General features: G+C 40.1%; 1 protein-coding gene across 5 annotated transcripts in view; it reads left to right on the forward strand.

Annotated features, from left to right (window-relative positions):
- sorcs1 (sortilin-related VPS10 domain containing receptor 1) overlaps window positions 1-26,129 on the forward strand; it is a 185,280-nt gene that overhangs the window by 79,354 nt on the left and 79,797 nt on the right. For all 5 annotated transcript variants that reach the window (XR_010094074.1, XR_010094075.1, XM_063477026.1 and 2 more), the window contains exons 2-3: window positions 1,504-1,571; window positions 25,381-25,480. Coding sequence is in view for 3 of the 5 variants with exons in the window: in XM_063477026.1 (XP_063333096.1) it covers window positions 1,504-1,571; window positions 25,381-25,480 (168 nt within the window). In the remaining 2 variants the exon portion in view is untranslated. The remainder of the gene's footprint in view (window positions 1-1,503; window positions 1,572-25,380; window positions 25,481-26,129) is intronic.

The following is a 26,129-nucleotide window of genomic DNA, read 5'->3' on the forward strand; positions in this document are numbered from 1 at the left end:
ATACAGGAAACACGAGACGTCTGCAGAGCTCATGAAGCAGACTGAGGACGCCCTAGAGAAATGCAATTTAGTTATGGTTGGCTTCACTGTTTGTGATGGCTAGAATGAGGTTTGCAGAAAAGTCACAACTTTAGCTTGGTGATGGGTTACTGCGTCAGGTGAAGGAGATCAGGTGTCTTGTGGTTATTCCACAAAGAGAATGAACGTTTGTGGTGATGCTGATATTTTAGCTGCCTGCTGTGGGAAAAACAAAGCTATGCATGAACACAGAGCTCTTAATTTACTTATGATTCAACCTTTACCAGCTGCTAGTGACTGAACAAAGACGATCAGGGTCATAAGTGACAGAAATTAGTGTCCTCTTAAGGGGGTCTGGGCTCAGGCTGGCTTGAAAGGGGGCAGTTAAGGTAGTCACGGCAAAAAAAAAGCGGTGAGGTGTTTTGGATAAGTTCTGCTAGAAGCAGACCTCATGAGGCAGGCTGAGGACACACTGGAGAGATTATGTCTCTCAGCTGACTTGAGAATACATCAGTATCTCACGAGAGCTGGAGGAGGTGGTAGAGATTAGACTGCTGCTCCTCTGACCCAAACCTGGATAAATGGCAGAAAATGGATGGATGGATTTAATTTTGGAAATGCTCTGATAAAGTGATTTAGTGATAGCAGTTAATCATACTATTGGCTGGAGTAGTTTAGATAGCATGGGCTCTGTTGAGAAACTCCCTGCTTTCCTCTTCTAATTTAAACCGATTTCAAGCCACATCTGCGGGAGACAAATGGCACAACAGGAAGTGAGTGAGAAAAGATTGCAATCACAATCTCCTGAGCACATCGTTCCAACCTATAAAGTCAAACTGCTAACCAGCACAACATGCAAAAGCTGTGTTTGGCTGTTTGCAAAACGTCCTGGTCAGATTGAGTATTTGCTTTTAGCCACTATGTGAAAAGAAACGGATTCATGTGTATTTTCTGAAAAGCTGCAGAGAGCTTGCGTTCACTGCCCAGAAATGTTTCTTTTTTTTCACTGCTCGCTCTCCTGAACCTCTTGAGCAGAAGTGGAGACTCCCACCTCTTCCTGCTCTTTAGGAAAGCAAACACCAGAAGAGTGAGCTATCCTCAAATGATGTCACTGTAGTCTGAACTGAGCTAACTAACGCTCATCAGCTGGAGTCTACATTAGCATCTGCTAGCATAACGCACCCAAAACTCAAGGCAGGCTGCACAGCAGGTGAACTTGGTTTTGAAGGCAGAGAAAGAACACACCAGGACTTTTTCTGTGACAGGTCTATGTTATACAGTCACAACATAGACCTGTGTTTCAGTACACATAAAAATTAGGGTCTGAGGCTGACTTGGTAGAGGGGGTATGACTTATGGCTTCTGCCAAACTGTATTTTTCCTCAAAGCGTTGGTGTCACGCTGCTGCCGTTTGACACGCCACCACTCACTGGATTAATAAGTCTGCATAGGCCGCTAATTGCAACGCTCTTTTTTGTTTTGCAGGTGATTCTGATGCTGACCAAACTATTTGACTTCAACCTCAACAGCGTGACTGAGAGTTCATTATGGAGGTAAGCTTATCACACTACATGAGCTCATGACATTTTCAGAAAAGCCTCAAGCAGAGCAGAGCCTGACACAACAAATTGGTCAAAGGGGACCGAACGCGGTTCTATATACTTCTGATGTTTTTAATACCGGGGTTTGAGCTGCTCCCAGCTCTGTTCGCAGGAATAAGTGAAACCAATTTTCACAAAGATCTCATAATGTGAATTAATGAAACATTCACAGCCTGAAAAAAAAGGAAAAGGAAAGAAAGATCTGTTAATTGGCGAGCCTTAACAGCAATGTCCTCGGTTGGTTTTAATGTCTGTGGGCATCAGAAATCCCTCACATGAAAGTCACTAATCTCTGCCAGTGGAGCTGGTGGTCTTATCCGGCAAATTACCTCGACCAGCCTTGTTACAAGTGTAGCCTTACTTAAATCACCAGCCTCATTTCAGACTATAGTCTGATGTAATATTTGCAGATGCCATTTAGGAAAGAGGATGTATATATTAATGTCTGAAAAAGAGTCTCAACAGTCAACTTAAGAATTCAGAAGCTGGGACAGAAGCACGTCTTTGTTTGGAGAGAATTTTGACGGTTAATAGCATGAAAACAAAAATGAAGAATCTCTTAATTTTCTGTAATTGAGCCAAATCTCAGACTAGATGGAAACCAATTTTCTGAAGTTTGCAGAAAACTGAATGTAATTGCTGGCCATAACTCGTGCTGCACAAATAAGAATAATCATCAGAGGTTTTCAGTGCATGGCATCTCTTCTTTTGATTTTTTTCTTTATTTAAAAGGAAAAAAAATGTAAAGCTTCTGTGTGAATAATTGTGTAAGAGCCCTGAAACTGAACTGCAAAAATTAAATGGCGACAAAGCTTCAAAGTGAAATAGTAACAAAAGCTTCAATTTAAATCACACACAGAAAAATGCATCATTTTACAGTTTCACCTGTGTGCAAAGATCCACCAGTAGCTTGATGGTTACTGTGCTGGATTCCCAGCTCTGCTGTTGAGCTTTATTCCAAACCACAGAACTGATTTGAAATTCCAGTGGCGATAAGAGAGACTGCGTGTCAGACAGAATTACGAGGGAGACGTGCACAAAACATCTAGAGCATTTCCATTTGATGTAGTGTTGCAGCCATAAAAATATAGCAGCGTGGGTTTGAATGTTTAACTTCATGTAGCTTCAGCAAAGTGTTGAAACAAGCTGATCCTTGTGTTGCGATGATACCGAGTGTCAGCAAGTGTCAGAGTAAAAACAGATTCTTTCTCTGTGATATGTTAAAGAAACAATCAAGTATTTTGTATCTTAGTTCCACTAAATACTGTGAATTTATATTCTATTCACTGTGACAATGTATAGCATCGAGAGCTTGTTCACTGCGTGTGATGACAGGAAACGCCACCCTGCACCTTTCACTTTCCTGATGGACTCAATTCTTTAAAGAATATCAAACTTTAAAACTCTCAGAAAAGTGCGCCTGTATACAGAGTCATAAAGGTTAGGCTGATTCGAGATGGTACATCTAAATTTGATTTTGTGGGTCTGTTCATTAAATTTCACACTTCCAAGGTTATTTAAAAATCAAACATACAAAAACCCTGAACAGACTTTGGTATGTTGGTACAGTTTTTACCTTCTGTTAGAAAACAGAAAACAGTGCTTTCAAAACCTCACTTTGAGTCATCTACATAATGTCAGGTAAACACAAGAACTGACTAATACTCATTTTTCATGATACACCACAGACCAGCTTGCGCAGTAAATTAAAGCAATTGGATTACTATAGTTTGTCTAGAGTATATAAATCAGCAGCACACACTTTAAAAATGCCCACCTGGTTAAACTGTAGTGATTTCCAAATTTTTCATGCAGATTTCGATCTACAGAGCAATACCAGCTGGAAAGCATCTGATATGCTTTCACGTTTTCAGCATGGCAGTGATCCCAAGCACACACAATGTGCCTTGGTGGTATGTTTTGGGTCATTGTCATGCTGGAAGACCCATCCATGACCCATTTTCAGGGTTCTGACTGAGGGAAGCAAGTTTTCATCCAAGATTTTAAGGTAAATGGTCAAATCCATTGGCCTTCCTGTGTGGTGAAGCCATCATGCGCCCTTAACAGAAAAACAGCCTCGCAGCATAAAGTTTCCACCTCTGTACTTGACTGTTGCGATGGTGTTCTTTGGGTCATACTACAAATCTTGTCCCAGATGTCCTTGGACAGCTCTCTGGTCTTCCCAGAGTTGGTGGACAGGTTGCAATGGAAGAAACTGATAATTGATTCTGTGGACAGGTGTGTTTTATAAACATAATGAGTTGAGATCCGGAGCATCTGTAACTGTAATTGACTGTATGTGTGAGTCACATGGAATTCTGGCTAAGTTTATCCACTGTATTTCCATGGTCATAGTTATCAAATGATGACATTCCAGTGAATAAACAGAACATTTTGGCATTTGGTTAGAATAAACAATAGTCCTAAAGTTTTACGACTTGATAGTATTTTGCTCTCCACTTTAGCTTCCACAGCTAATACAGTGGCAGTGGCATGGTCATAACCTGAACCATCAAGACACTTCAGGATTCCAATGGGCCAACGATCCACTTGTACCTCAGTTTCTATCATTCGGTTACATCAGAGTAGAGTTGTTCTTCTACATGTGAGTGCAAGGCCAACATTACTGTGCACCAGTCTGTCACAGTTAGTATGCACCTGCTGATCTGCTGTAAGTCAAAATTAAGGAAATCTGGCTTCAGGATTCAAGCCTGTCTGTGTCTTCAGCATCTGCACTGTCATCATCGTCAATTTCACCAAAGTTTGTGGGTTATTTGCTCTGCTCTCCTGCCTCTATGTTGAAGTTATGAACTTTCAAACAGGTAATAGAATATTTCAAGCCTTTTTGAAGTTGAGGAGTGTTGGAGAGTACCAGCTAGCCTGAAAACAGAGGTGAGATTAGTTTTGTTTTCAGCAAATATGTGCGACCAATCATTTGTGTTTGTGTTTCTGTGTGAAAACTTTACAAGTGGACCCCAGAGTGTCACTTTTGCTGTTTTCCAATGGAAATGTGAAGGATGCAAATTAACTCTAATTCTAAAATGCTTAAATGATTTTTTCGATTGTCTGTCTTTACTCGCGCCCTTTGTGGAGTAAAAAGCCATCTGGTTCGCAGAATAACAACACAGTTTTCCACAGAGACAGCCTCAAGGCTTAAGCTCTTATGCACGGCTATAGTAAATGTACCATTATATGACTGCACGTACCTCATAGAGGATCAAGTGAGGCTGTAGCTTTGTGTCTCAGATCACGCTACCGCATTACCCTGGTAATGGTGCATCTGCTACTGACGCTTCACTGACATCGTTATAAATCTGATGCGTTGCGAAAACAGAGCCTCTTGTAATGGACACAGGATTAAAGGTGCATGTGGATAAGCCAGACAGATTGACAGAAAGACAAATGAGTGAACAGGTGATGCACATTTTGAGCTAGTGAAGAGGATAATGAGAGTGTAGAACATTAGTGGACAATTTACAGTCAGGGAGATAGAGCGTGGAGCAAAGCCACATATACTACATTTAAGATAGCCCGCTGCTCTGCCGGCAATCCAGAAGCTCTTACAGAGTCTGAAGCATCTCTGCCTGCTGCGGCCCCAAATAGCAGCATGAGGTAACAGCTTGAAACTTCATCATGCCGTATACCTGTCATGTGATGTGATGGGTGCTTGTCAACCTGTTATAGCAATAACAGACAAATAAAGTAAAAGCCTCACACTGATATACCTTGATATAACTAGATGTTTTTCTATGTTTGTTTTCACTTCATTTATTGATACAGAAGGCTTAAAGGGAGTCTTAAAGACCCAAATGCCTAGTCCCAAATAAAGACTTGGAAATACACTATGTTTTTTCGTTCTTTTGTCCAATACTGTCTGTTATGGTCAGTGATGGGAATAACGGCGTTACAAGTAACGGCGTTACTAACGGCGTTACTTTTTTCAGTAACGAGTAATTAGAGCTGGGCGATATATCGAGTTTTTTAAAAATATCGATATATTTTTATACGAGATATAAGATGTGACAATATCCTTTATATCGATATAGTCTATGTTACGTTATAATTATAGTTGCGGAGCCGCAAGTTTGCCTCTCTTTCGTCCACTTTTGTCTTTACGCAACGTTACTCGACCTCGCCTCTCCTTCACTGAACACAACTCCTCCTCCTCCCCCATCGTTTCACCTGCAGGCAGCGAAAGGTGGACACGGCAAATCTCCGTTAACGAGTTACTGCGCATCACCCGTGCGTGGGGCTGGACGGTGTCAACGTGTTAACGAGCTAACCACGCTAACGAGCTAGCCACGCTAATGCCATGCACGGCCTGAAATCCTTTCATTTTCTCAAAAGTTGACTGCGCGCCTTTTGTATGAATTCTGGTTGTGCTTGATGACCGCGAACCGATTTTATGTGGTACACAGCGCTCAGCAATCTGTCAAAAAATGTTTTAGTTCGACTTTGGTAAGCTACGGAGCTGCACTGCTTGATGGATTGTGGGAGCATTACGGCTACCGAGGAGCCTCGCGGAGTAATGCGTACTGTGCTTCAACGTAATATTACCGTATTGTGTGTGTATAAGGACCATAAATGGCACCTGTTCAGAGACATGGTTACGAAGCGGATTTCAAACTCCAGGCTATCAGTCACGCAGTAGAAGTTGGGAACAGAGCAGCTGTGAAATCTGTCTTTGTTATTATGCTCAGCATCTGTTAGTTTACATTTTGACTGCACAATTGTGAGCTCTTTGTTATGCACAAAACAACATAGTTTTCTTTTATTTATATAGCATCATTATTTAATAAATGCTCATAATTTATTTTTGAGTAGTTTTTTTCATGTACATCTATGCTGTATGTCAATAAAAGTGCCTGTGTGACAGCTGGGACACAGCTTTGACTAAGAACTCTCTTTTTGTTCTTACTTTATGGCTTTAAAAAAAATATCGAGGTATATATCTTATATCACCATCCAGCTAAAAAATATCGAGATATGAATTTTGGGTCATATCGCCCAGCTCTACGAGTAATCTAACTAATTACTATTTCTATCGTTACAACGCCGTTACCGTTACTAACAAGAAAATGCAGTGCGGTCGCGTTACTATTTTTCAACAAACAGACTTCAGCTTACCGCATTTTATATCAGTTGCACGGAAGTAGCTGTCTATGTAAGTAATCTGGGCGCTACAGCTTTAAGCAGCTGCGCGTGCTCCCGCGGGCGGCAATCACTTTTTCCCACAACACCTGGAGCAAAGGGGGTAAAACAATCGCATGAGTGCTGCTGTTTGACTGAGGAAGAACAAAGTAGTCGTGGTAAGCCAATCACATGACCACTTTAAGACAAAGCAACAAGGTGACATATACCAGTTTATAAATTGTGTTGATAGGCCACTAAAACCAGAGTCATGATAAACAATATATACACAGTGTTTTTTCCTCAATAGTTTTGCCACGTTTAACGTCTAAGGACAGCGCTAGCAAGCGCTCTCTGCTTATGACCAAAAAATAATAAAGCAAAACAAAAAACAGCCCGTTCGTGCTGGTGGAAAAATGCACCATGTCGACCAATCAGAAATGATATGGCAACATGACATTTGGTTGTTTAGGAAGAGGGGGAGTTTTAGGAGTGACGGCGAGAGAGAGAGAGAGAGAGAGAGAGAGAGAGAGAGAGAGAGAAAGACAGCAGAAAAAGAGAGACCTGTCAGACCTGCAGGTATCAGGCTGTGATGTTCTCCTTTATAGTCAACAGAAATTTTTGGAGTGACACAAGTAATTTGTGTGGCATCTTATTGAATGCAGAACAGCTGATTGTTATGTAAATAGTTTGAAATGGTCATTTAAAAAAAAGGGTAAAAGGTAAATGGCTGCAAATAACTTTGTTGTTTGCAAAACTTGTGTGTATGATTTTAAAATTGACAATTTATATTTGCATTTAAAGTTATGAAATATGATTCAATAAACATGTTTGTGGTTGTTACAGTAAAAATATAAAATTTTCTACTCGGATTTTATGTTTTTTGTCTGATTTTAGATCAATTGTATTAATACAGTATGTCAAAATGAAAACATAACTGTAAATTCAGACACGTGAGGTTGTGCTGAAAAGGATGATACCAAACAAGGCAAAGGAAATAGCTTTTAAAGGTGAAATATAGAGGAAACATCAAAAGTAGTTAAAAATGGCCAATTATACCCTGGACTCCAGAGGGTTAAACATTTTTTTTAAAGTAATGAAATAGTTACTTTTCAAGTAATTAATTACTTTTAGAATCTTGTAACTCAGTTACCAACTCAGCTACTTTTTTGAAGAAGTAACTAGTAACTATAATTAATTACTTTTTCAAAGTAACTTGCCCAACACTGGTGATGGTCGTTAACAAGTGGTGATTATTCAGCTGAGAGGGGCCACATGCACCACTTCCGTTTACATACTAACACTGTCGCCTGGTGCTACAAATGTTTAACATCTATGAGCTTTGGTACAAAATACTGGAAATCAGCAGACACAATCAGCTAGTCTTGAGTTTCCATAGCTATGGGCGTCATCTACAAGAAACAAACAAAAAATCTGGATGGAAATTGTAATGTAATTTTTTTTTTGAACAACCAGTGTATTGTTGTGTTTACAGATCTAAGGGTTTATTATTCTTCTTCAGTCACCTGTCCCAGTCACTATGTGTTAATAGACCTCTCTGCACTGAATCATGCTTGTTAATATTCCACTGCATGTCTTTATCCTGTCTTCCTTCTCTCACCCCAACCAATCACAGCAGATGGCCCCGCCCCTCCCTGAGCCTGGTTCTGCCGGAGGTTTCTTCCTGTTAAAAGGGAGTTTTTCCTTCCCACTGTCGCCAAAGTGCTTGCTCATAGGGGGTCATATGATTGTTGGATTTTTCTTTGTATGTATTATTGTACGATCTACTGTACAATATAAAGAACCTTGAGGCGACTGTTGTTGTGATTTGGCGCTGTATAAATAAAATTAAATTCAACTGAAAAAACTAAATTGCCAAACACTGATCTGGACCTTTGAATTTTGTTCGCACAAAGACAAGTAGCAGTGGCCTTCATAGTTTTAGAGCCTCTGTTGCAAAGTAGACCTAAAATTATTTTTTTACCACTACTTTTTTCTGTTTATTTGTAAAAAAAAAAAAAAAAATCTTAAAAGTTTTATTTATTTCAGGTCTATCATTTCATAAAATACAGCAAAAACATGTTAAAGTATCAAATATAAAATAAAGTATCAAATATTCATGGCACACAACAGAGTTTAATTATTTTCATCTATTAATAATGTTGATAATAGACTGTCTCAGCTTTATTATGATTTTCAAATATGGTTTGCAGTTCTATTTTTCTTGGTTAACAATTACCCAAAAGTGTCTGTTTTGATAATTAAGGTTTCTGACCCCCGACCAAGCAGACGATCCTCTGAAGCAAAGGCTGGACTGCCAACAAAGCTGAACTCAAACTTAAACACATTAAGTCTGTGACAATTTCACAATTACAAGTCCTCAATTAATGAGGTCGGAGTCTATCCAAAGAGATACTTGTGAGAATTATTAATAGCGCATGTTCCACATCATCACACCAGAGAGGGATTAGAAACTAATCAGCAACTTTGCAACAAACAGCCAATAAACACTGATAATAATCCTTCAGAAATCCTCAACTTATCCAATTAAAGATTGAGCATAAGGCCCAAACACCATATAGTAACTTTAGCTTGTATTTAAAATGTAGACATCCTCAAGACGGCTTCAAGTGGCCACTACAGGAACTGCACTTTCTGGGACTTTCAGTTTGGTGTTTCAGCCCTTGATGCTGCCACTTGGTAAAAACAGTTTTAATTTAAGTTTTAATCTGTTTTTAATTACAATTCCTGGTTCAGGGACCTTCTCCGATGGTGAGTGTCGGTGTTCCAGGAATTATGTACTCGTCTGTGTTGTTTCCAGTGTCTAGTCATCTGTACATGAGCCTTGAAATGTGGCCTCACACCATTGTGTCATCTTTCAAAGGATCATAAAGTCGACACATTTACACACTCAGAATTCAGAAGCCCAAATAAAATAGCAGAGAGTTAATATAATGCTCTCTAAAGTAATAGTTTCTTGCCACTGTAACTCAACTGGATTACTATTCTGACGATATGGAGTGTTAACATTTTGCCTGTGAATTTCAGACAGATTTATGGATGTTTTCCTCTGCAGAGCTAAAGTTTCTGGCACAACTTTACCTACTTCAGACGTCTGCCAACATACAGAGTATGCCGAGTTCAAAGCTTCAGTGACACTTGTAGTATATAGAACAGCTTTATTGCTTAGCTAATACATTTCTGCTTGTGGATTTCATCAGGGTCATCAAACGCACCAGGGTGCTTTTTGGACAGTCTGTATCACGCAGAAAGCCACATTATTTCTCAGATAATTCCATTAAAATGCTCCAAAAGGCATCGACATCACAAACATGGTTGAGATGTCCAGTCCAGTGACCCAGGTTAGCAGAGGTGAAGTCTAGCTAGCAGCTGCGGCTGCCTGTCAGGACACCTGTCAGTCCCAGAGCTTAAAGCTGTTATGAGGGCAGAAGCCATCCAGGGAGTCCAACATGTTTTGTTTGTGTGCTATAAAACTGCAAAGTTGGACATTTGAAGATGAGAAGTAGGGATGACTCACTTTTGCAGCCAGTCTCTGATGGGCAGATAAATGATCCTCCTTAGTTCAGGCTCAGAAAACATCTTTAGGCTTCAAAAACGATTTTATATCGTTCACAGCAGCAACTCAGCGAATCACTGTCTGTCATTACTATTTACTGTGTTTAAATCACACCAAGGGTCCTTTGCAAGTTTTGAGTGAAAACTACATTCTGTGTAAATCAAAGAAAATAAAGCCCTGCTTTTGTTCATCTGTACAACTGAAATTAGAAACATCCTTTTCAGAGTGATTCTGGAAAAAGTGCAGTTATTATTTCTGGGCTGGACTATTGAAGTTCATTATTTGCAGGTTTCTCTAAAAACTCCCCGAAAAGCCTTCAGTTAATTTAAAAAGCTGCTGCTAGAGTTCTCACAGAGACTAGAGATTACATTTCTCCCATATTGGCTTCTGCTCCTTGTTAAATCCAGAATTTAATTTAAAATCTTTCTCCCCACAAACAGGGTCTCAAATAATCAGGCCCATCATTTCTTAAATGATCTTATAGATCATATTCTCCCAACAAAGCTCTTCACTCTCAGACTGTTGAACTGGTGGTTCAGAGGATATCTAAACGTAAAGTGGGAGGCAGAGCCTCCAGCTATCAGATCCAGATCCCAGTCTGGATTTGGGAGACAGACCTTCTCTTTGTTTTTAAGATTGCATTCACAACTTTCCTTTTTGATAAAGCATATAGTCAGATGACCCCAGATCATCGGATAGTTATTCTGCTATAGGCTTAAGCTGCTGGAGGCTTCCCATGATGCACTGAGCTCTTCTTCTCCACTCACCTTTTTCACTCTCCACGTGTTGACTGCTGCAAACCATCATTAGTAATTACTGAACTGGCTAACTCTCCCTCGCCTCACCCCCAACCAGTCACAGCAGATGGCTCTCCCTCACTAAGGTTTCTTCCTGTTAAACGGGAGTTTTGCCCTCCCACTGTTCTTGCTCATAGGGGATGATCTGATTATTGGATTTTCACTCTAATATTGTAAAGCCTTTTCCTTGTAACATAAATAGCCTTGAGATGACTTGAGATGAACCGGCGCTATATAAATAAAACCTTGTGATTGTGACATGCCAGCAGCTTTGAAGAACAGGAGATTTGGACACCCTGGGAACAAGAACAGGCTGCTCTGTCCTTATTCAGTGGGTTCCAGCAGCATGTGTATATTCTGAGTTCAAGGTGGAATCAGTTTAATGTGATCCTTTCTTAAGGGGGTGTGCATGTTGGTATAAACAAAAGGTTTAACTGAAAAATAACTTTTCTGTCCAGGGCGTCAGACTGTTCTTCTCTTACCCTAAAAAACACAATCCTGCCCGGTGCAGCTTTAAGTGTGGAAGTTTGCCACCAGCCCTGATGGGCAGTAACATGATGGAAAGGGACTGCAGATATAGAGCGAGGGAGGGAAGGCTATGATTCAGTCTGCTACTCAAAAGATATACTGTGTGAGCGCGCTGAAGGTTTCATAAATTCATCTTGGATCGTTCAGCTCAGCTGCCATTTGTCCAGTGTTTCAAAGAGTGCCGCAGAGTTTGAGCGCGCTAATGCAGCGAGTGACCTCACGTTAACTATCCCGGGACGCGTGCAGTTCTCCATCCTCTGAACAACTATTAATCAAAATCCCCACAGAGGATGTAAATGTCTAGTGGCTGCGTATCAACTTATACTAGACTCTGAAAATTCTAATTGAAACTCCATCTAATAAGTCTGTTAATATGCAGCTGTAGACATAATTTTAATCTGTTTTAGAGAGAAAGTTAAAAAAAAGAACCGTTGACTAAAGGAGGTTTGAGGCTTTTAATCGAGCGTCTATGTGTGTAAGAGTGTGTTTCAAGATTTAATGGGGAGGAGTCCAGTCATCCTCCCAGCATATCCCGAATCCATTTTCCTCACTGAGCCATATCGCCGTAATAGGACTGATATCATTCTGGTGTCCTCGCACGGCGTTTCATTAATTCCCCCTTTGTTTAACCCAGCGTGTGGACAGTGTGGAGCTGCTCACCTGCAGCCCCTGAGGAGCTAACGTCCTCACAGCACAGAGCGGTCAGAGCTGCTCTTTACATACACGCAAAACCAGCCAACAGCATCTGAGAAGTCCCCACCGAGACAGTTTCGCTCAGAATTATCGTCCTTCAGAAACTATCATTTTTCATTTAACGCAGCTTTCATCTTCCTGGGATCTGCTGGGGCTGTGCCATTTTATTGCTTCATGTTCAGATTCACTGGGCCCTAAATCAAGTGATTCTGTGACAGGAGCCGATCAATAGACCGATGATGTCATTGTCCACCGGTCTTAGGTGTTGATGGTTTCTGATAAATGACGGAAATGACTCCCTCCAGGAGAGCTCATCAGATGGGAAAGTATTTGCTCACCATGGAAACTAGCCCCAAGAAAATCTCAAAGGGTTACCGAGTGAGACAAAATTGACAATTTCCCATGAATATTTCTATATTTTCACGGCTGGTTGTAAACTTCAAGTGCCGCTCTCTCAGAAATCGCCAAACCCTTTAAACAAGGACTTCAGTGTGGATTTAACGGCTCCACAGAAAACACGCCGGTCAGAAAAACCCCACATCAGTCGATGTAAGTGATTGCTTTATTTGAAGTCACTCAAGACATTCTCCGGTGTCTTTGCTGCCTTTTAAAGATTTGTATGCTTTTGGGCTTTTTCTCTATCTTCATGTGAAATTAGAATAGCTCCTTGATTGAGCCTCAGGCCTCTCAAAATAAATTAGAGCTGACAGCTCAGATAAGTCGCTCAAACTTTCAGAGATAGTCTGAAATGCAAAAATACGACAGAAGACAAATTTCGCATTAGCACTTTGACCAACATTTGAATATTTCAGCCGTCATTTGAAGATTTAACGGGTTTATAACTCTCTTCTATGTAAATGAGGTTTAAGAAATGACTCTGCTTGCCAGTCATGTCAGACAAAATGCACAACTCAAGATATCTGTTTTTTTACTGAATGCAGTTCAGAGAGTGGCGTGAAATACGCTGGAATAAAGGGAACTGAAGTCAGGATAGGCTGGCTCTTACTAGCTTCTTTGAGTGAACGCATCGATCGCTCAGTGAGAAAATAAATAAGCAAGTTCCTCAGTTTTCCTTTCATATTTGAGGACAATCTGGCTTCAGTTGACTTGAGAATTTAAACATGTATAATTGAACCTGGGAAAAATATAGCTCCATTTTATTTTATTTTATTCATAATTTCTGCAGCACTCAGATTTCTGTTTGGCTCAGCCATGCCACACAGACACATGTGAGCCACTTCTGACCCGTCAGTTCACTCGTGGACTTGAATCCTCTGTCAAACTGTGACATTTAGCCCACAATCATCTGTGAAGGTCTTCATGTGAGAACATGTAAAGTGGAAGTTTTGAGTCTTTCATCTTTGTCATTATGGCTTCAAAATTATAAAAAAGATGAACTGATGGTTGTAGCATCCAGAGTTTAAGCATGCACAGGTAAGTGAAATTCAGACAGACATTTGAAATAATGATTTAGTGGATAGCTGATGGTGCTGACATGATTTTGTGTTTTTTATTTATTTTCTGTGTTTGTTTATAGCATTTAGTTCTTTGACAATAAGCCAGAGCAAATTTGATGCCGCTGTTCACAGCAAATAGCATCCTTTTTGCTGATATGTTGGCATCAACCAGTCTGATCTTTGTCCAAGATCATTTTAGAAATTGTTTTCTGGAGGCTGAATCCTGTTTTAGCTATTAATGGTTCCTTTTTCTGAACCAACAGCCTTAAAAATCGAATTATTAACCTAAAGGTTTTGAAGCATTTAAATCTGTTCCCAGCACATGCACACAGCTGTAAGCAGCAGTGTAAGCTTTGAGCTTAGCATATTTTGTGAGCCACAGATTAACAATATTCCTTTGATATACTGATAAGCATACCTGCATTACTTTGTAACTGATAAAATCTTATAACCTGATGATTCTCAATCAGGTTTGGAAGCCTTCCTGTTCCTGTTCTTGCCCCGTTAACCTGCACGTAGTGAAACAGTGTGAGAGTTCTCAGCATTATCTCATCCTCATTCCTGCTATTTTCAGATCTTATAATAAGAAAACATTGGCTTCTAAATTATGCCTAATAAGTCACACAGTATTTATACATAAGGTTGTGCAGCAGGTTTGCGTTTGCTTCATACCACTGAATTCTGTTCCAAGACTGTATTTTTAGTTCTTATCATAGTTACAAGTATTAGTGGGAATTTGAAGGTCTTGATATTTTTTTAAAAACTGGAAGTTGCAGTTTCTCGTCATCTCTCGAGAGAATTCTGAGCAATAGTCATGTGAACATCAGTGAGATGAAGTATTTTCTGACTTTTCTGTGCTGGGATAGTAAAGCCATGAGGCAAAACGTGAGGTGGTAGTGGCAATGTAATAATGATGTGTAATCCTCACACCGCTGTGTGTTTGTGTGTTTACAGCTTAATTAGATGTTACTGCTTCCGTGGTAACTGAAGTGCAAATGAGGTTGAAAACATAGTTTTTCAGCCATTGTGCTACTTAGCTACTATATGCAGAATAAGGAGTGACTGTTTCCAGTGTCTGTCACACACATCTGCTGTTAATCTTTAAGATAACTTCCCCTTTAGCTCATTAAATATGGAGAGAAATTTGCTCAAAAGTGTTATGAATGCATACAATATGATCCACAAGCATATAAACTAAGATTCACAAATATGTGCAGTGATTTGTGTATAACTCACAGAGTCCATACAAAAATACAAAGCAATTTGATCAAATGCGTTCATAAATAGTGATTATTTACACTTAATTATTTAAGTCCAGCTTCACGAATCGGATATTTTCTCCTTCAAAAACTCTTCTGTGCATAAAAATGTCTAAAACTACACGTAACATCCCTCTCTGGAGTGTTCAGGATCAGCTAACATCAATGTTAGCCTGCTCTTAACAGAGACCAGTAAGATTAACATCAAAGTGTTATTATCTACAGTGTAGATTATTTCTATATTCAAAATATACACAGGTTAGTTAGCGTATACTCCCTCCAGAAGGACTCACAAGTAGAGCAGGGCGATATGACCAAAAATATTTATCACGATATACATTTGAAAATTTGCGATAACGATATAACTGACGATATAATTGACACGAGACAAAATACTTTACAACTCCACAACTTTATTAGTGCAAAAACCCATCAATGTATTTTCACTTAAACAAGCAGCTGTTTTTTATGTGCATTAAAGTTATATAAACATTAACAGTGCAAATGCAAATTCCTGCTGACAGTTTAACCAAAAGGCATTTCCAGTGGAAACTGGCCGACATATCCTCAGCATAACCATGTATAACATCCACAAAACTTAAAAAGAGGTTATACACACACAATACGGTAATATTATGTTAAAGCACAGTACGTATCACTCCGCGAGGCTCCTGCCTACGATAGCCGTAATGCTCCGACAATCCATCAAGCGGTGCGGCTTCGTAGCTTAGCAAAGTCGTACTAAAACATTTGACAGATTTTCGAGCGCCGTGTACCACATAAAATCGTCTCGAGGTCAGTAAACACAACCAGAATTCATACATAAGGCACACGGGATTATAAGGGGCACTGTCGATTTTCAGAAAAATCAAAGGATTGATTTTAAGTGTGCCGTATTTTCCAAAAAACACGGTAATAACGACGGCCCGCTAGCATGCTCTACCAAAAATAGTGCTTTGTTGTGTATCTGACGGACGAAAGCTAAACCAGTTCCACACCACTGGAGTTGCAGCATTTTTACAAACCAGTTCTGGTTCATCCGTTTCATTCAACGATCCGCTTTCGCCCTTCTCATTCTCCGTCGCCGCCATGCTTTTTCCGCTATGTGCGTATGAAAACAAAGGCACTGCGCATGCGCGTTTTACCCATATTCTATTGCAATATTTCATTTTCTTATCGTTGGCCAAAATTATACCGGTATTACCGTGAACGGTATGATATGGCCCAGCCCTACTCACAAGCACACGGTCCAAGGATGACCCACAGAGATGTACAGCCATGGTGTTCCCTCATCTGCAGCCGTGCACTGACTCCCTTTTCCTAGCAGGTTATTGTGTAGTGTTTATAATTGGTAACAATATGTTTTCTACACTCAAAAAAAGGAAATTGGGTGGTTGTTACATTTACAAAAATCATTGTGGTTTAACCAATCAAGGACAAAAATGTAAAGAAAATTCTGTATTGAGCCTTGTAATCATAGCTTTTCTACTTTCGTGAAGTCTGTATTGAAAGCTCGGTGGCACATCGGTCAGCACTGTTGTATCACAGCAAGAAGGGCCTGGGTTCAAATCTGCAATCAGTCTAGTTTGCAGTGGGTTCTCTCTGGGTACTCTGGTTTCCTCCCACAGTTAAAAGTTGTGCAGTTATTAGTAAAAATGGTTGTTTGCCTCTCTGTGACAGACTGGCGACCTGTCCAGCGTGTACCCTACCTCTTACCTTTTCACACCTGGGATAGGCCCCAGCCCCCTGCAACCCTGATAAAGATAAGAAGATGGATGGAGGGGATGTTGTTGTAAATCCATTAAACGTTTATGTTAAACAGACTCTAGACATTGTTGAACATGTGACCAAGTAGCATTGGGGTAAAAGTTATAGAATAGTGTTGGAATAAAGTGAGAACATTGTGAAGGATTAAAATATCCCAAGTGCTCAACTAGAGCTGGGCGATATAAGATTTTTTCATATCACGATATGTTTTTTTCATTTCAGGCGATAACGATATATATCACGATATAAGCCAAATAACTATATTTGTAAGATATAAAGGTGCCGTTGCTCACAAGTAAAATGTGAAATAATCAGCAGCTTGTTTTGATTTAAATATTTATTTCCCATAATAAGTTCAACAGGGTAGATGTACTTAAGGAACATGAGACTTTTTCAGATAAATAAAGGCAAATATTGCAAACTACACAAAAGGCAGCCACTGAAGTGTTTAAGTTTCAAAATAGAACAAAACAAACTACTAAATTGTCAATTCCACTTAGAAACAAAATATTAATTCTAAAAATAAATCTTAGTTTGTTTTACAGAAGAACAGACAAAATTGACTAACTTTTGTCAATATCAAATAAACTGTGAACTAAAAGGAAATTCTCAATCTCTCCTTGTTGTATAGCTTAGCTTTTCAAACAGTTTTAACAGTGACTTTAGTCTGACAAAAGCCGAATGACGAATTAGCGCTTTCAGTCAGAGATTGAGCATGCACCGGTTTATTGTCTTTCCAGACTTGCTTTCGGCACAATTTACAGTGCGCGCTACTCTGTTTTTTGTCAGACTTGAAATAGCTGAAATACCTTCACACTACGGAACTTCTATGGCCCTTCCGTTCGACAATCTCTCCGGCATTGGAACCATCATCTGTTTTCTCTTCGGTAACCTTCGGTCACGCTCTCGGTTGATTTTTCTCTAGTCGGCACACTCATTTCCTCCATTACCCGGGCGGCACGGCGGCTGGCTGCTTCCCAAACAAATACACATGTGCGGCTTGGCATTTGTGCTGTACGTAACAAGTCACGTGACGTGATGCTGCGGCTGTGATTGGTTCGGCTCTGCGCTACTTAATTTGGATTGGCTGTTCTTCTTTTTTTTTAAGAGGACAAGAGAGATGAGGCCTATCACAATAGTTTAATTTTTCTATCGAGAAAAAGTTATTTCGCAATACATATCGTTATCGTTCTATCGCCCAGCTCTAAGCTCAACTTACTTCATCTAAACACGTTTCAATCACATTTTATCAGCAAAAAATGCACAGCTTTATTGAATATGGATGAGTTCTGTTGATTTAACTCAGTTGTTTAAGTTTCTGCCAAAGCAAAACATAAGTGTGTAACCAACGTCCCCGACTGAATTGAGTAAATCCAACATGTTCCTTTTTCCAGTGGAGTGATGAGCTGTTCTGTTTATTTAGAAAAAAGAATGTCTGTTTTATTAAACTGAGGAACTGTATAAATATGTGTGCTGAGCTGTGACAGTGACAACACACACCGACACAAGGTATATGTCAGCTTTTTATAAACACTGGAATAAGTGTCTGTATATTTTGTAAGTTTTGTCTTTGTTGTTTTCCTTTTAATGATACGGGCTAATTTTCTCTGAAATTAAATAATAATAATAAACAAAAAAAAGATAAGAAAAAGAAAAACACAGTGCAGGAAGAGAGGAAGCTTACATTTGTTGATCTGTACAAAGCTCACAGCGGGAAAATTTGTGTCAAAATCCTGCGTGGACATGCGACATCGTCTCTGCGTATCAGGCGATTGGTGCACACACATTTAAGGTTTTTAAACGAGCGACAGGGATGTTACGTGTAGTTTTAGACTTTTGTATGCACAGAAGAGCTTTTGAGGGAGAAAAATATCCGATTCGTGAAGCTGGACTTAAATAATTAAGCGTAAATAATCACTATTTATGATTTGTAATTGACAAAATCATTTGTAAAATAGTTTTACGTGTGATCAAAGTGCTTCGTTTGTGGGTTGGAGCATGAGCCTGCGAATCCTCAAAAGTTACACACAAATCACTGCACATATATGTGAATCTTAGTTTATGCTTGTGGATTGTATCATATACATTCGCAACAGTACAGCAACACAACAAAGACTCAAATCAAATTTAAAAAGTTTAAGAGTGATCTTGTATCAAAATGTAAAATAGTCAGAAACATGCGTTCTATTTTTGTGGACATCTACACAAATGCACCTTTTTTGACATCACAACTTTGAAACTGTTCACTGGAATTATGTTATGCTCTTGACTTATTATTAGTTTCCCTGGAAACCAAGAAAAATGAAAGTTTATTGTAACACAAACCATGATCATTTTGTAACCCCAAGCAAGTAATGTATTTCTTAAACCTAGCTGATTAGTTTTTATTTGGTAACCAAATACTTCTGGTATTGCGTCGCTCTAAACATCTAATTCTAAATGCCTAAATGTAATTGAGTAGATGTTTTTTGTGTTAATCTAACTATAGTTTAGCAAAAAACTGATTAAAACATAACTGAAGTGCAGAAAATATAAAGAAATTAAAAACACAAAAGAAAGTTTTAGAAAAAAGGTATAAAAATCAGTTCTGTGTCAGGCCTAGCTGATTCACACCACCACCAATCCCTCCTGTTTCCAAATGTGAACATCTTTGTCTTTATCTTTTTCCTGATTAAAACAGGAATCAGGTTCACACGGTCTATAGATTAAATGTACTGAGTATGAACTATTCCACAAACTGATGAAAGAATGCAGGGAAATTGGAAAAATGTTTCGTATCTCTACCAACCAACCTGCAACAAAGAAAATGCAACATCACTACAAAGATTATATCAAAGAAACTGGAAAAAGGTTTGTTTTGAAAACAAAAGCTCTAAACCTCCAGATGCTAGGTTTTGGAAGAACTTCAGGATACATCAGAAATTAGACCGGGAGGATACAAATAAATGAAAAACTGGTGTTAGGGTTTGTGCCCCGGATCTGAATTAACAACCAATTAAATGCTCAAAACTGTAGTGGGACTGTCTTACACACATCCAAAATTTACAATTTATTTCAAATTATTACCCAGGTAAAATAAGCATTGAACGTGTCGCCAGTTTTCAAAGTAAATATATTTCTAAAGGTGCTCTTGACATTAAATTCCCATCAGATATCAGCAACAACCCAGCCAATCCACAGGTGCAAAGAGATGTCCATAAATTAAGCTACATGTAATAATGCGAAACAACAACCCTTCTATGGACTCTGAGCTTTGGTTCTTTCTAGAGTTTCAGTTGGATTCAGGTCAGATGAATGGCCGGGCCGATCTAGCAGCTTTATTTTCTTTCTCTGAAACCAACTGAGAGTTTCCTGGGCTGTGTTTGGGATCATTGTCTTGCTGAAACGTCCTCCCGTGTTTCATCTTCATCATCCTGGCTGATGGCAGCAGATTTCTATCAAGAATGTCTTGATACATTTTTCCATCCATCCTCCCTTCAGTTATATGAAGCCTGCCAGTGCTGTATGCTGATAAACAGCCCCACTCCATAATGTTCCCACCTACAGGCCTCACTGTAAAAACACTGAGGCCTGTAGGTAGGTGTTTTTGGGGTGATGGTGCGTATTATGGCATCCAAAGAGTTCAGTTTTGGTCTCATCTGTCCAGACTATACTCTCTCAGTATTTCATAGGCTTGTCTAAATGTTGTCCATCAAACTGAGTGTGCTACAACATGCTTTTTCTTTAGCAGTGGAGTTTTGCGTGGTGAGCGTTCATGCAGGTCATGGCAGTTGAGAGCATTACTTGTTGTTCTCTTTTTTTTTTTTTTTTTTTTTTTTTTTTTTTTTTGTCTGTCCCATTTGGTTCTTTAGCCGTCAGAATTGTTGTCTGAAGACCAACAAGGATACCAAATGGATTTATTTTGCCAAATGGATCATCATGGCATTGCCGTATTGGTCCATTTGATCAACTTTTGTTGTTATTATTTATTTTATTTTCAGTAGTTACAGATGAGACAGACATGATTGGGGGATAGGAAAGGGAGAAAGAAAGAGAGGAAGGAAAAGAAAAACAGAAGGGAAGAGGGACAGTGAGAAAGGGCACTTACAAAGACAAAGAGAAAAAAAAAATCTCCTGGATCACCTGTTGAGAGAAAAAGAATAGAAAACAAGCAAAAAAAAAAACAAAGCAACATACTAAACACAACACTATCATGTTAATCTAGCTAAGTGTAAACAGCAATAAATACTAAATATTGAATGTTGTTGTGCAGCACAGACAGCGCACAATGTGCTTTGAAGTAGCAGCTAAGAAAGGTGTAGTTTATGTCTACGAACAGTGAACACCCGTGTGCACACCTGTGTGGATCAGCGCGCTTGTATACAGAAGGTTTCCCCATGTAACGGTCTGCTAGAGGGTGTGGAGGGCCATAGCCCCGTCCCCCAGGGCATGAAGCAGGCATGGAGGAGATCCAGGCTCCAGACATCCAGGGACCCCAGAGTGCGAGAGCCCAAGGAGTACCACCGGAGGGGCATCCGTGCCACCCTCCTGGGAAGGGCTGAGGAGATCCCCAGACGAGGGGTCACCCAGTAGCCACGGAGCAGAAGCCAGAGGGGGCTGCACTGGCGCGCCCGCCGGCTCTGCCGGCAGCCAGCTGTGCCAGAGTGAACCGAGCTGCAGGCCCCGAGGCCGGAGGTTCGAGGGCCCCCTTTGCCCCGGAAGAGGCCTGACCGAGCGACAGGCACCAGGCCCCGCCAAGTAGCCACCGGGAGTGAGCTGGTGTATACCTGAGCGCCCAGCCCCAGACACCAAGAACCACCAATGCACCGACCCCTGAGTGCATCAGTTACCGGCAGGGAGTGTGGTGAGGGGAGATAGGCCTCCACACTTTGGAGGGCCTGGGTGTTCCCAGGGAGGTGGAGTCTAAGACCTGACCTGACATATAAACACAGACAAACAGGCACACACAGACACAAACATGCATTCCCACCCTCATGCACACATATACAAACACTCAGCACTCATCCAACGTAGGAATAGACATATATGCACATGTACACACAATCGCACTCCCCAAACATACTCTATACCCCGGGTCCAGGTACCCTCGCCCCCAGAGGGGGAAACGGCACCCAGACCCAAGAGATGTGACCCTTTCCCCCCGGGGTGGAGGCAAGCAGACCGCCCCAGGCCCTGCGGAAGCAGGGAGGCCAATCTGTCAGCCAACACCTCCTCCCAGCCCCCCGCCCCGATGGCTGGCTTGTTGTTCTCTTTGAAATAATTGTACTTTCTGATTCCAGGTCTTTCTGTAGCTCCACACAAGTGGTCCTTGTTTCTTGTACAGCTCTTCTGATAATTCTTTTCACTGCTCTGTCTGAAATCCCGTGCGGAGCACCTGGTCATGGCCGGTTTATGGTGAAATTATGTTCTTTCCATTTCTGGATTATGGCCCCAGCAGTGCTCACTGGAACCTTCAGTAGTTTAGAAATTCTTCCTTAACTAATTCTATCTGTATGTTTTACAACAATAACATTGCGCCGGTGTTGAGAGAGCTCACTGGTTTTACTCATCATGACATGTTTCTTCTGTGACACCATGGTAATGAGACACCTTTCTATAGGCCATCAGTTGGCACTGAACCAGCTGATAATAATTTGCACTAAGTGTCAGGATTGCTTTCTAATTACTGATAGATTTCGCTCATGTCATGACTTTTTACACTTCCCTTTCTTCGTGTGTTCAGTATTCCTCCTTGTCATTATTCATGAGAAATATTCCTATTATATAAACATCTATGGTTTAATGTCTTTGCACGTGTGGATTGGAGGGTTGTTGCCGACATCTAGTGAAAATTTCACGATACTAGCACCTTTAAGAAATATATTTACTTAGAGAATTGGTGTTCAATACTTATTTTACCCACTGTGTATTGTTTGTGCAGGGATAGATGGTGGTGGACTAAATAAAAGTAAAAATCTGGCAAGGATATCAGATGGTCGGATGTTGAAACCAGCCTCATTTCATCTGAGTAGACGAACATGTTCAACAGCCCTTTTTAAAGAGCTATATTTTAAATGCAATACCTCTTGAATAAAGCACTCCTGGGCCAGCAGGTTTGTCTGTACTTCATTAGAGATGCACTGCACTGAAGTGTTGTATAAATATACAGTATACTACATGGTGCAGAGTGACAGAAAGAGCCAAGTCGCAGTGAGTTCTAAAGCCATCTTCCTGGTATGACTCTCAGAGTGCAGTGGTAAAAAAAAAAAACATCTAACAGCGAAGTGCAGTTGATGGCTGTTGGATATAAATATTATCGTCAAGTACGCGGATGATTGCAGACTGAAGCTCATGCATGAGAGAAAACAACGTTTATGCGTCTGCATCGTGGCATGTATGTTTTTCTTCTGAGTTTTCATTTGCTACTGTAGCAGTCTTTCTTGGGAGGTTCAGTCAGCAGTGTCAGTGAGATCTGCCCATTATGATGCCTGGCACAAAAATTCATCCAGTTAGTTGGGTTAGAGGTCAGACCAGTCAAATTCTGCTACAAGCAGGAAAAGTAAAACCCAAAACAGACAAATAAAAGTGTGTGTTTATGATTTTTTTTAGTATATAATGGGAATGTTTTTTGAAGTGTGATGCTGAAAGTAAAAGGACGTAAGCAGGGCTAAAGTTTGAAGTGTAGTGCGCTCTCGTCTGTTGTACGGTATATGTAATACATCCATGGAAGTAGTTAAAAGAGAATTAAATACATTTAAACTGCATAGAAAACATTCCATAAAGGCTTTATGAAGACACTCTTTAGCCTTTAGCAAAGCATTGTTTTACATTCTCCCTTTCTGATGCACAAATTTAAAAAATGTAGCTTTTATCTTAATCCAGTCTTTTTAAAATTTCTCCAGTCTTTCAGTTTTCCTGCTCATTGTCGTGTTCCCTTTGTTGCTTTCGTCTTCAGCTGGGTGCTTTAAAGCTTTCAGATGCACAGTTGTATATAAGTTGTTTACATTTCTACATGAATGTCAGAAAAACTCCCTGTACTGTGTCTTTTTTCAGTATGGCAGGCAAAGATATTGTGTATTACAGTCATGATCAGTAAAGTTTAAAAGTGAAAAACTGTATTTTTAAATGATATTCATAGATTCATGAAAGAACGTTTACAGTGTGTCTGTTTGTTTTTCCGATGTCGAATTTTTGTATAATGTTGCTGCAGCCATCTAAGAATATTCATAACCGGTTTCTGTGTGAAGCAGAGCTTACCTTCTGCATATTTATGTAATTGTGACATTTTTAAATACTTAAAACTTAAAAACACATTTTCTGAAAGACATCAAGAATGTCAGTGAACGGTTTCAGTATGCATTTACTCACACTGTTTCATTGCACCACTTCATTACACAGGTCTAGAGACTGGTCAGCAATACCTTGGGCAACCGACCATCGGTAGGGAAAAGTGTGTATTCTCTGACCAGCTGGTGAGTGGATGCGTTTAGATGGATGTGTGAAATCAATAACATGGACTGTGCTGCACCATAAACCTCCTTGTAATTACTTTGGTTGCTTGCAGACTGCTGATGTAACCTGTAGTTTGCATGGAAGATGGCGACTTGTCAGCAAACACTTGCTAACTCGTGTGAAACTTGTGTGATGCAAACCAGAAATGGTGAATGTTGCAGAGTGAAAGTTTGGCCTTACAGCTGAAACCAACATGTTTCAAAAGACACAACTTTTGCTTTGAAGGTGAACTGTATCTGTGTTCAGTTTGTGTCACACTCCTCATGGTTTAACTACAGCTTAGTAAGTAGTTGGCAGAAATGACACCATCTTTCAAACAAAGTATGGGAAACTGCATCAACTACAGCAATCTGCAGGCCACCAGTGCATTCGTAAGATGGTTATTGGTGAAGCACTGTATACCTCTTTGCAACCAGTTTCACCTACCAACAAGAAGAAACTACTTCCAGCAACTACTGGTCAGGGAATGGTCTCATTCTTTCTTAGTGACCAGTGGTTATCACTGACCAGTCTCTAGGCATAGTGATTTCCAGCAGCTACCTGCAACCTGCTGAAAAATACTTGTTTTTCCTAGCGATCAGTGGTTGCTGACTGGTGTGCAGGCATGTGGTTCTGGGTTTTATGGGGTTTGATAGGTGGATATCGGTTTTATATTGACCCTTGACAAATGATTAAAATAAAAATGCACATATTTTGCTTTAATTATTGAAAAAGACAGTTAAAAATAATCCAGTTCATTTTTCTATCTTCAAAATGACCAGGAGCAGTGGTCAGCTCTTGGGTGGTACAGTATGAGTTCACTGATGGTAAGATTGAGACATGTGTCTGCATTTACTCAAGTATGTCTACATCAGGTTATTAAGGGTGCAATCCATGCCTGGATTATAAATACAGCAGCAGTGACCGTAATAGTCCTGCTGGGGTTCATGTTGCTGTGAGCACAAAAGGGACTTAATCAAGTCTGTGCTCTTTCCCCTCCAACACTGAATTCTCAAGAGGAGTCTTTTAATTGCAGCAAGTAATTCACCAAGTGTTCATCAGACCTTTCTGATTAAATTTCAGGTCAACAGACTACGGAGCAACGTACCAGAAGCTGAATGACAAAGTAGGAGCAAAGACAATACTCAGTTATTTGTACGTGAGCCCCAACAACAAGAGAAAGGTAATGGTACCTCTTTTGTCATTTCTTCTGAATCCAATTTTAAAAATTGTCTTGACTGTATGAGTTACTTTTGTTTGCTCCTCACTGTTGGCATGACAGTCACACAGTATGCAGTATTGAATGCAGGCAGACATATTGATGTCGTCTGACTCACTGGTCTCGGTTTGATGTCCGTCTCTCCTCTGTCGCTGCCTACAGTCTCAGTAAGAAGCACTGAACTCACTCATTTATTAACAAGTTCAAACCAAAATGACAGTTAGCTGACAGAAAGGAACAATCTCTCCCACTTCTACATGAATATAAATCAATTAGAAGACAGACAACCCCTTCAATCAGTGCCCCTGCCCTTCCTTTGGTTTGGGTCATTTGATGGTATTAACCACCTGTCTGTGTTCACACTCGCTTTACATGACTCCCTTTACACAACTCTAATCAGGAAGTTTTTCAGTTAATTACCGTCTAATTATGAAAAGGGGATGCAGCCCCAATTCAGTTCAGATGCTGGCCATATGATGCAGATAGGTTGTTGGGCAGTGACTGTTACGCCCCTGAGGTCTGTTAAAGGTGCTGAACCAGATGATGAGATGATGAACCTGAACACGGAGAGAGACATCCAGGACTCAGCAGAAAGGCTTGAATGTCCTTCTGT

Source organism: Pelmatolapia mariae, linkage group LG6 (assembly GCF_036321145.2).
Source record: "Pelmatolapia mariae isolate MD_Pm_ZW linkage group LG6, Pm_UMD_F_2, whole genome shotgun sequence".
NCBI classification, from domain to species: Eukaryota; Metazoa; Chordata; class Actinopteri; order Cichliformes; family Cichlidae; genus Pelmatolapia; species Pelmatolapia mariae.